Source organism: Linepithema humile, chromosome 1 (assembly GCF_040581485.1).
Source record: "Linepithema humile isolate Giens D197 chromosome 1, Lhum_UNIL_v1.0, whole genome shotgun sequence".
NCBI classification, from domain to species: domain Eukaryota; kingdom Metazoa; phylum Arthropoda; class Insecta; order Hymenoptera; family Formicidae; genus Linepithema; species Linepithema humile.
The window spans coordinates 41,713,806-41,724,701 of NC_090128.1; the positions used below are offsets into that span (position 1 = coordinate 41,713,806).

Genomic DNA, 10,896 nt, shown 5'->3' on the forward strand with positions numbered 1-10,896 from the left:
TAGTTAAATATCTGTATTATAAAATGCCAAAAAAATGAATCGGTACGTTTTGTGGGAGTCATGTACGAGGTAACATGAACAAATCAATGATCGTCGATTTTCTGCGCATGATGGGCAGAGTTTACGGGTGGGGATGGACGGAAGAGCAACGTATACCACCAGACGTTCCCTTCTGCCTACTCTCTGTCGGTCGGTATCTTGAGTCAATCGGTCTTCTTGTCGTTGTTAGTTTTTGGTCCGGCCGACGGGCTTTTAACACGTTAAAAAATGGCACTCTTATCCTTACGTTTGGCCTCGGCCTTGGTCAGACACCTATCAAATACCACAGCACAGGTAATTCGAAGAAATGGTGTTTCATTAAACACTTGTGCCCGTGAGATGAAACATGCCTTCAAATGTGCCGACATTTTCCACTTTGTCAGAATCGCACTGCACTCCGATTTATCCACTTGTTATTTTCGATCGTAAAATCATATAAAATAAAAAGTGAAGCAAGTTTTCTTTTACATATAAGTCGATAATAGCATTTACATAGTATTAGAGATGTCAATAATATACAGTGTATTACATAAAGTTAGAGCAGCAAGTTATGTAATAAGAGTTTCAACAGAACATTTGACCGTATATATAGATATATCTTTCCTTGTCTGCAAATATCTTCAGTTTATATCGATTAATAAATTATTTGGCAGTCATACATATAGATATATTTTCCTATTGTAGGTTAACTGGCCTGCAACTGTTATAGCTTCTCGCAAGTATCATGTCTCCTGCAGCCGCCGTTCCGCAGAAATTTCTGCTATTCTGGAAGAACGTATCCTTGGATCAGCACCAAAGGTAAATCAGTTTTATCACAGATAAAATTATTACTCGAATTATTCTTTATCAAATATTCTGACCTTGTATCTTTATAAAATGTTGCATATACTTATTAAGAGATTATTTTCAAATATCTTACAAAAAGTATTTATATCTTAGGCTAATCTTGAAGAGACCGGCAGAGTACTCAGCATTGGAGATGGTATTGCACGCGTGTACGGGCTGAAAAACATTCAAGCCGATGAGATGGTGGAATTCAGCTCAGGCTTGAAGGGTATGGCATTGAATTTAGAACCTGACAATGTAGGTGTTGTCGTATTCGGTAATGACAGACACATTAAGGAGGGTGATATTGTCAAACGTACTGGTGCCATTGTGGATGTCCCTGTTGGCGAAGAACTATTGGGTCGTGTTGTTGATGCCTTGGGTAATCCTATTGATGGCAAGGGACCGTTGAACAGCAAATTGAGGTTCCGTATTGGAACGAAAGCTCCTGGTATTATTCCCAGGTAATTTATATTAATTATAATGTTTTGTAGACCATAGATTTCCAAGTAACATTTTATTTTTAAATAAGAAAATTAATTGATATTTCTCTTCCTCTGATTATTCTCTTTCTTAAAAAATAAAAAAAATAAGTTTTTTTTTAATGTTTCTCATCTTTTATAACAGAGTATCAGTCAGAGAGCCTATGCAAACTGGAATCAAAGCTGTGGATTCTTTGGTGCCTATTGGTCGTGGTCAACGTGAGTTGATCATTGGAGACAGGCAGACCGGAAAAACTGCGCTTGCCATTGATACTATCATCAACCAGAAACGTTTCAACGATGCCGGAGAAGAGAAAAAGAAGTTATACTGCATTTACGTTGCTATTGGTCAGAAGAGATCTACTGTTGCGCAAATTGTAAAACGTTTGACAGATAGCGGTGCTATCAATTATACTATCATTGTATCTGCCACCGCCTCTGATGCAGCTCCGCTTCAGTACTTGGCCCCGTACTCTGGATGCGCCATGGGAGAATTTTTCAGGTTAATATGTAAACATTTATATTATACTATTTGTATCTGTTTCTAAATTCAAAATAATGCACCTGTGCATAATATTATTGAATTTTATCGCTATAAATTTATACGCATGGATTATTTACAGAGACAATGGAAAACATGCTTTAATCATTTACGACGATTTATCTAAACAAGCTGTTGCCTATCGGCAAATGTCTTTGTTGCTGAGAAGACCACCGGGTCGTGAGGCTTATCCTGGCGATGTATTTTACCTCCATTCTCGTCTGCTCGAGAGAGCGGCCAAGATGAACGAAAGTTTGGGTGGTGGATCGTTGACTGCTTTGCCTGTCATTGAGACACAAGCCGGTGATGTGTCTGCATATATTCCAACGAATGTGATTTCTATTACCGATGGTCAAATCTTCTTGGAAACTGAATTGTTCTATAAGGGTATCCGACCTGCTATCAACGTAGGTTTATCCGTATCGCGTGTCGGATCTGCTGCTCAAACCAAGGCCATGAAGCAGGTACTGTATGCAAAATTTTTAATATATCTGATCAATATATAAAAAAAATTCTACTCTATTGCATAGGTTGCCGGTTCTATGAAATTGGAATTGGCTCAATATCGTGAAGTAGCGGCATTCGCTCAATTCGGTTCAGATCTGGACGCTGCAACCCAACAGTTGTTAAACCGTGGCGTGAGGTTAACGGAGCTTCTCAAACAGGGACAATACGGTAAAATTGTTATCCGATTCTAATATTAATCATTTTTGTGATACAAATTAGTCATTTGCACATTTTTACATTTGAAATATTTTTGTTTTCAGTACCTATGGCTATTGAGGAACAGGTAGCCGTCATATATTGTGGTGTACGTGGTTATCTTGACAAGATGGATCCTACAAAAATTACTGCCTTTGAGAAAGAATTCCTTGCACACATTAAGTATGTGATATATTTTATATAATGTATGTTTAAACTAATTGCACATATTTTTACAAATACTATTCTTTTCCAGGTCTACTCAACAAGATCTTCTGGCCACTATTGCGAAAGAAAACATAATCAGTGAAGCATCAGATGCAAAACTGAAAAAAATAGTTACTGATTTCCTCTCATCTTTCTCAGCGTAAAGCGCAACCATCAAACGTCATTCTAATACGAGTCAACATAGATAATTAAAGAGAATGTAAGATGTTCTGTTGCTGACAAACGTTAATGCACCGATATTATGCATTATTATTTAATGTTACATATTTTAATGTAATTACATATAATTATGTATAATATCTATACATTAATTTATGTTATCGCAGAAACTACACGTATGACCTATAAATAATAGTCATATGTAATATGTTGATACGAAAATATCGATCTTTAATAAAAGTAAAAATATTAATGTTTTGGATACGAATATATTTTTCTCCCAACAAAAATTACAAAAAGATTTTTAAAGACGATAAACGATAATCCAATATATTAACTTACTTTAACTTTACTTTCTGTGAAATATTTTGATTTTGTAAAGCTTTTTAATGTCATACTTTTAGAATTTGAACTTTGTTTTCATTAATTGTCCCTTATTATTTATTAATATACTCATTTATTTTAAATATGGTTTTATTTTATTTTATTTTTTTTCTCTGCAATATATAGTACATACAATATAGTATATATTAATGTATATAATACACAATTTATATTTAATTTATAAACATTTACTAGACATTTTTTAATTATCATATCTAATTGTTAAAATTATCATATAATTTGCAAAAACTAACTCCACAAATTTCATTTAGAAAAAATTTGAGGATTAAAATTTGTAAAACAAAATAAACAATGTTTTCGGTTTTGTGTTTCAAATACATAACATTATTTCTGCTTTTTTCTATTACGATAGAAACTCGTGCAATGAATTTTTTTATGTTTTAACATACAAAATTAATCAAACGATAATTAGACAACTTTATCTCGTTTAAGAAATTAAGTATATTTTAATTTACTATCGTTTATATACATATATTCAATATGCATATTCATGTACATTCAGTTATGTTTGCTCAATTCCCAAGTCTCACAAAAATTTGGAAGGACTTAACACATTCACTATTTGAGAATGCTTTTAAATATATACTGAATTATATCTATCCTAAACCACATAAGAATACACAGACAGTAAACGTATTAAATATCGTACATTATACCGCCAATTACTATTTTTTATCTCAAAATTGTAAACAATTTTGTTTGCTATTTACATAGATAGATATATTTTGCACAATCTCATAATAGCAATAAATTTACAATATATCAACCCCTATTTATAAATTCTATGTAATATTTTACATAGCTACAATCAATTTTTAACTGAGAAATCTTATGGACATTTTTTGCTCAACATCCGTACGTTCTAATGCTTTGCAAAATTCTTCGAATGATATCATACTGTCACCATTTTCATCTGCTTCCAATATGGTTCGTTCTGCAATACTAGTTAATTGTTCTTCACTGCAACAATATGTGTTCATTATTAGATTTATATTAAATCTTTATTTACATGATGCATCTCAAAGATTAATCTTAAAAGTTTTTATAAAATAAAAATATAATCTTTACCTAATATTAGCACCAACCATCATGTGCAAGATAGCAAGCAATTCATCTTTTGATATCAAATCATCATTATCCAAGTCGTACATTTTAAATGCAACTGGAAAAGAATTTAATTTAGCAACAATGCTTAATATGTAAAAAAAAAGACAAATAGTATTAAATTCAATTTGTATCACAACTATAAAATGTCTATATATATATATATATATATATATATATATATATATATATATATATAAATAACAATATTTACATCTCAACTTCTGCTGTCTGGAGTTCAATCGATTAGGACTATTCTTCTTAATAGGTCTAAAATGAGCCAAGACTTGCATGAATTGTAAGAAATTTACTCTGTCATTTCCGCTTTCCTCAAAGAAAGCGTTCACTATCCTTTCACCAAGTGGATTTATTGCTAATTCTGGAATTCTAAGAAAATCTTCACGACTTAGTGTTCCACAATCTCCGCGATCTAGACTTGTAAAGCGGCTATATAATCGCTCAATTTGGTTCGGTGTAACTGTAATAAAGAATACGAACAATATAATTATGCATCTCATTAAAAATTATTTTTACAGATTATCGCTGACGTGAAATATATCAAGATCACTTCAGACGGAATAAATAGACAATATGGATACTTGCAACCAGTAGCATTTTGTATCTGTGCTATTTCATCTTCGCGCAGGAGAAGACTCGATCTATTACCCATTTTAACAGTAACTGAAATTCAACTGCAGGTTGGTTGTATCACACTGTGCGCGAGCACTATTTACACAGTCAATTAAACGAGACACAGAAATTGTAGGTGTGGTAAATGTACGTTGTTAAAGCATATGATTGACTGATGAAACTTTGGACAGCAGATCAATCGGAAGAACTTTGCATATTAATGCGTAATTCCTTACTCCCACTTCCGGCTAGATATTTTCAATTTGAACACATCGTGTCTGAGTATTCGTTCATAAGAATTGTTGAAAAACCTAAAGATATCTCATTGGCCGCGTTCAGCAGACTCAACAGTTGTAGATTTTCCGCTGAACCTCGACTGTTAATTAGTTGGTTCTGAAAGTAAGAACCAATCACGTTCGATTGCTACTAAGCGATTTGTTCTGCTGAACGCGCCCATTGATTAGTCCGATGTTGTGTATAGCTGTCAGCTGTTATTTAAGCTTATGTTTAATCTGTCTAACAATGGCTGCGTTCAGCAGAACAACTGCTGAATTGTCGTCTAGTCAACACTTAACGTTGATTTGTTGGTTCTAAAAGTAAGAGCCAATCATGTTCGATTGCTACCAAGCGATTTGTTCTGCTGAACGCGCCCAATGACTGCGTTCAGCGGAACAAACCGCTTAGTAGCAATCGAACGTGATTGGCTCTTACTTTTAGAACCAACAAATCACGAGTCGAGATTCAACGGAAAATCTACAACTGTTGAGTCTGCTGAACGCGGTCAATTTAAGATGTCAACTCAAACACAACTTTGAGCACAATGCAGAAATATTTATAGCGTTTTCGAGTAAACGGGGTTTGAACGACCCAAGATTGGTTAATGACGTCATTGCAATCTCTCCACCAATGAAAGACTTGCATTCATAGTAAAATAGTGATTGATCAACCCTAGATCGTTCAAACCCCGTTTACTCGAAAACGCTATTAGATGCAATGCCTCTAAATAATGCATTGATTAGTGATTGGTCGTATCTAAATAACACATTGATACGTGATAAGTCTATTTTCTTCACTTTGGATCGTTCGCATCGTATCTAGATATTTATGTATACCATGACTATTGGTAAAAATTTTAAAGCTATCTTTATTGACTAAATTTACTTATTATATGAAATATATTATTACAATTATAGTTTTACATTTAATTGTCACACATTTCAAATGCTTAAAGAGGTCAAACCATCAGACATAATCCTGAATTGGGCGCTGCAACTTCTTATGTGTAGGACATTATTGATTTCGTCCATACATATACAGTGTATACCAGTGCTTACATATCACGGACTTAGGAATATAGGGACAGAGCACCAGGCCAGTTTGTAGGCCGATTTGGTGTTGCGGGAAACGGAAGAGGGGAGTATAAGTTCAGCGCCTCCTACTGTGCACGCAAACTAACAAACCCGCCAACCTTCAAATTGATAAGGACATCGCACACAAAATGACATAACTGCATATGCATAGCATAAAATCGTTTCAACCAAGCATCTAGTATAGCATCTAGTATAAAGGCGTCATAGATCACTCACTTGAATGCTCATTGGTCAAGACGGTGTTATGCTATGCATATGCAGTTGTCATTTTATGTGCGATGGCCTATATAATTGAACAGTTTTATTTGTATCGTGTATGTACGTTGATAGATACTTCTTAATATTGAAATTGTATAAGGGAAATAGAAATTTAGGAAATAATATTAGTATTCGAAAAAATAATAACAATAAATAAATACATATGAATTTTTTATAAGATATTTATTATAATTTGTCATATTTAAAATACATTTTTTACATGCCTTTGAAAAGAACAAGTTTATTTAATTTGTGTCTTTCGCTTTTCGCTGAATCATTTGACTTTAATCCTACATAAAATAATCTTATTTTTATATATTTTTGGGCCACCGCTTTGCACAGCTGTATCCTGTGATTTTCAAATGGAGATTGATCATTTGAATGATGTACTAAATTATCAAAAATAGTACGATTATCTTTGATATGAAATAGTACAGCAGTCAAAAGCTAATCCCCATTAAAACGTTTTAACATAAATTTACCTCCTGATTCATATAATGCTTGTTTAATAACATTTTCAGCCAATCGACAAATCTTAAATGTATCTTGGGATGGATATATTAATACACCACGAGTTTTTTGCTTAATTAAACCGTTCCGCAAACAATCATGATCTCCGTATAATGCTGCAATACATATTTCACAATAAATTGATGCCTTCAATTTTCTAATGACAAATCCTACAATGTACGCAATGATTCGCTCAGAAAATTCGGAAACTACTCTAATGTCTGGATAATAGCTGTGATCGTTAATTATAGTCGATTTGTTGGTTATATAATTCAGCATTTTTACTGTCGGAGTTGAACAATTAATGATTTGCGATGAGCTTTTTTTGACTGTTACATGTAGAATAGAGATTTTTTCTAATTCGATGCAATTTCCATTACTTGATCTCAATTCGGAATGAATTAAAGTTTTTTTGAAAGCGCTCTTATAGCGTTTTCGATTATACAAGATTTGAACGACCCAAGATTGGTTAATGACGTCATTGCAACCTCTCCACCAATGAAAGACTTGCATTTATAGTAAAATAGTGATTGATCAACCCTAGATCGTTCAAACCCCGTTTATTCGAAAACGCTATTAAATTGTCTAGCGGTAGGGTTGTTATTGCTCCCTCCACATAAACGAATGCATCCAAAATACAATTCGATATGGTCCTGAGATATTTTATAAGTCGGAATGTATTTAAATTCGGTACTATCTCTGCACACATCCTGAAATAAACCTTTTAAACTTTCAATGCATAATATAAATCCTAAAAAGCCCATTTTACGCCTACTCTGAACTACCAATTTTTCATCCGTGGTTCTTAAACCAAAAATGTACGCTTTCCATTCATTTAATTTTTGTATAATAGCTGTACTGTTTTCTAAATTAATTGCTTTTTTGAATCCGACTGATCTAAGATTTTTTGAATTGAATATATCAAAGAGATCGTTGAAAATATTTATAAATTCCGAAGTTGCCGCAGAATTTTGAAATTCATGTAATTGTAGGTCTTTTTCGCATACTTTCAATGCATCAGCTACAGATTTACTGAAAACCTGAGCAGCAAATCGTACTTTCATTTTTTGTAAATGATAATTGATGTGCGTTTGTCTAAGTTTATTACCTAAATGTAATCCTTCCTTTTCTTGAAATTCGTGTAATAGCTGAATGAATTTCCACGAAATGTGTTCCCCGCGTTCATTTAAAAACCATTTCATATCGCTAAAAGCGTTACGAATTAATTTTATTGCATGACAAGGATCAAGAAAGATAAACACTTTCTCTTTGGTCACGGGATGAGAAAACCATGTCTGTAACATATCAAAATTTAGTAGATTCTTCTGTAACAATTTAGCCATAGCAATATTAATAGGTGCTCCATCAAATGTTAAGCATTTTACTTTTATAGAAGCTTCATGCAACATTGTTAAGGCTTGTAATGGCCGGAGCACAGACTTTTGCATAAAGCATAACGCATAAGCATAAGGAAATTGATTGGTCCATTTCCTTATGCATTTGCTTATGCTTATATATAGACCAATCAATTTCCTTATGCTTATGCGTTATGCTTTATGTAAAAGCTTGTGCTCTCGGCTATACCATTTATAAAAAAGTACCCAATAGATATTTTCCATGCACCATTCATGCAAACAAATAAAAAAACCAAAGCGTCTTTTGCTAGGCATTCTTTATCACTTTCAATATTTGTACCCATATCAGTATAACCGCAAAACTGTTTCCCATCATACTCAATATGCTGTCTAATAGACATTTCATCAAACATTAATGTGCCTATTAAAGCGTAAGGAGTATTTTTAGCACGTTCCCTTATACTTTCAAAAGCTTCAAAACAAAAACCAGGATTGCCATCGATACATTGGTACCATCGAGAAAGTGTTTTTACATGAGGTAGGCAAGAATTAAAATAGTTACGAACATAATTATAAGCCTTAGGTGAGTAATAATGCAATGTCAATGCAAACAATCTCAATTCAGGTGAATAAATTTGCGGAACTGTCTCTTTCTTACCTTTTTTAATGGCTCGTTTTAAGAAATGGGCATTAGAAGAACTGATATCTTTCAAGGGGCTTGTTCGTTTTAGCTACACTGGGGCTGCTCTGGGTCTGCTCTACACAGGATAATACAGGACAGATAAATAGTTTGTCCTGTATTATCTTGTTTAGAGCAGACCCAGAGCTGCCCCAGTGCAGCTAAAACGAACAAGCCCAAGATATCCACTTGATGTTCATCCAAATACTTTTCTTGCAAAGTATGTAGTATCTCTACTATTGAAGCAATTTTTTTCTCTTGTCGCTGAACTTTTTGCTTTAATGCTGATACTGTCTTCGAATGTTGTTGTGCCTGCTCTTTTAACATCTCCCGCAACGTAGTTTTGCGTGGTGAGTTAAAATGAAAATTAGGCGAAACAGCTGTTGCTTTGTCCACTTTAAATCGGTTAGGTGATATCGATGTTGATTTTGTTTGACAATGTTGTATATCTGACTCAGTCTCTGCAATAATAAGTTCAATATTAGTTTATATTATATTTCAATATTTTACATCACTCATTCCTACTTAACTTACACTCGCTTAAACATGACATTTATATTTAACATTTTATTTATATACTCACTTATTTCTTCCTCATCAAATCGGCATCGTTTTGGTGAAAATGTTTCTTCACTGACATTAACTGTGATTTCCTGTTGGTCCACCTTATAAGGATATGATAAATTAGAAGATACAGTAACTTCTTCACTAAACTCTTTGGATGCATTTTCGATTTCGATTTCAGTCTCATTATTGTTATCACTTACTTCCATTAAAGTAGTATGTGGCTGTAAATGAATTATTTGATTTGCAATAATAAACTGAACAGCATTGTTCGGTATAACGCCTCAATTGTATACTTACAAATGGAATACTGTTTGGTTTAAGGTGAACTCTATTTACCGATCTTCTGTCAAACGCTTCTTTTTCAAAATATTCTGAACATAAAACTGGTATACTTGATAACATTGCTTCGGTTAATCCAATATTAGTGAGCCATATTTTCCGCGTGGCTTCACATTTTGGAAATCTAAAATACATGCATATAAAAAATAAAGTTGAGTGTTTACAAAAATTTGGAAAATATAACTGAAGAGTATAAAACACAATTATTATATTTTATTTTTTTTATTGTTAACTGATTTTTAATTTATAAGAAAGGTACCTATTATTTATTTTTCTACATTTTTTACTCACCTATGAAATGTTACCTTATTGCTACATGCTTTTCTTCCTGATTTGTTGGAATAGTTTTTTATTGCACATTTTACCATTGTGCTTGCACAATATATAGTTATTTCCAAAAAACTGAAAATTTCGTTTTTCGCTGATGTTATCGTTCACAATATAACGTAACAATGGGCTTGTTCGTTTTAGCTGCACTGGGGCAGCTCTGGGTCTGCTCTAAATAAGATAATACAGGACAAACTATTTATCTGTCCTGTATTATCCTGTGTAGAGCAGACCCAGAGCAGCCCCAGTGTAGCTAAAACGAACAAGCCCAATGTACATAAATATGTCGAGGCTAGGGCTGCGTTCTAAAATTCACTGCCAGTACTAAAAATCTACAATATACGTAACGTAAACTGTAGATTTTCAGTACTGGCAG

The 10,896-nt window shown here is 33.3% G+C and overlaps 3 protein-coding genes across 5 annotated transcripts; 1 reads left to right on the forward strand and 2 right to left on the reverse strand.

Moving 5' to 3' along the window:
* The first annotated feature begins 144 nt into the window (after positions 1 to 144).
* On the forward strand, positions 145 to 3,229 carry blw (ATP synthase subunit alpha blw, mitochondrial). The gene is made up of 8 exons (XM_012369465.2): positions 145 to 333; positions 724 to 837; positions 979 to 1,328; positions 1,492 to 1,848; positions 1,970 to 2,351; positions 2,418 to 2,562; positions 2,655 to 2,772; positions 2,846 to 3,229. Exons 1-8 carry the CDS (start codon positions 268 to 270, stop codon positions 2,958 to 2,960), a joined length of 1,647 nt encoding a protein of 548 aa, XP_012224888.1. The 5' UTR covers positions 145 to 267; the 3' UTR covers positions 2,961 to 3,229.
* A 203-nt stretch (positions 3,230 to 3,432) lies between these two features.
* elm (calcineurin like EF-hand protein 1 elm) lies at positions 3,433 to 5,403 on the reverse strand. Its single transcript, XM_012369427.2, has 4 exons — positions 5,089 to 5,403; positions 4,700 to 4,963; positions 4,450 to 4,543; positions 3,433 to 4,341 (listed from the first exon to the last, which is right to left on the reverse strand). Exons 1-4 carry the CDS (start codon positions 5,153 to 5,155, stop codon positions 4,197 to 4,199), a joined length of 570 nt encoding a protein of 189 aa, XP_012224850.1. The 5' UTR covers positions 5,156 to 5,403; the 3' UTR covers positions 3,433 to 4,196.
* A 1,504-nt stretch (positions 5,404 to 6,907) lies between these two features.
* LOC136998627 (uncharacterized) lies at positions 6,908 to 10,855 on the reverse strand. Of its 3 annotated transcripts, none has more exons than XM_067351650.1 (6): positions 10,485 to 10,855; positions 10,152 to 10,317; positions 10,055 to 10,075; positions 9,871 to 9,952; positions 9,267 to 9,748; positions 6,908 to 8,548 (listed from the first exon to the last, which is right to left on the reverse strand). In XM_067351650.1, exons 1-5 carry the CDS (start codon positions 10,559 to 10,561, stop codon positions 9,336 to 9,338), a joined length of 759 nt encoding a protein of 252 aa, XP_067207751.1. In that variant the 5' UTR covers positions 10,562 to 10,855; the 3' UTR covers positions 6,908 to 8,548; positions 9,267 to 9,335. The 3 variants fall into 3 exon arrangements, with proteins under 3 accessions (XP_067207751.1, XP_067207748.1, XP_067207745.1); XM_067351647.1 differs by having other exon boundaries at positions 6,908 to 7,369; positions 8,362 to 8,548; positions 9,871 to 10,075; positions 10,485 to 10,824; XM_067351644.1 differs by having other exon boundaries at positions 9,871 to 10,075; positions 10,485 to 10,824.
* Between the last annotated feature and the right edge of the window lie 41 nt (positions 10,856 to 10,896).

Bases quoted from the DNA above. Each gene is read 5' to 3' on its own strand.
- LOC136998627 (XM_067351647.1), bottom strand. From the start codon at position 10,561: ATGGTAAAATGTGCAATAAAAAACTATTCCAACAAATCAGGAAGAAAA. The intron at 10,318-10,484 runs GTGAGTAAAAAA...CATGTATTTTAG, and splicing joins AATAAGGTAACATTTCATAG to ATTTCCAAAATGTGAAGCCA. The intron at 9,749-9,870 runs GTGAGTATATAA...TTATTATTGCAG, and splicing joins ATTTGATGAGGAAGAAATAA to AGACTGAGTCAGATATACAA.
- elm (XM_012369427.2), bottom strand. From the start codon at position 5,155: ATGGGTAATAGATCGAGTCTTCTCCTGCGCGAAGATGAAATAGCACAG. The intron at 4,964-5,088 runs GCAAGTATCCAT...TCTTTATTACAG, and splicing joins GATACAAAATGCTACTGGTT to TTACACCGAACCAAATTGAG. The intron at 4,544-4,699 runs GTAAATATTGTT...ATTCTTTTCCAG, and splicing joins CAGACAGCAGAAGTTGAGAT to TTGCATTTAAAATGTACGAC.
- blw (XM_012369465.2), top strand. From the start codon at position 268: ATGGCACTCTTATCCTTACGTTTGGCCTCGGCCTTGGTCAGACACCTA. The intron at 1,329-1,491 runs GTAATTTATATT...CTTTTATAACAG, and splicing joins GCTCCTGGTATTATTCCCAG to AGTATCAGTCAGAGAGCCTA. The intron at 2,352-2,417 runs GTACTGTATGCA...TCTATTGCATAG, and splicing joins AAACCAAGGCCATGAAGCAG to GTTGCCGGTTCTATGAAATT.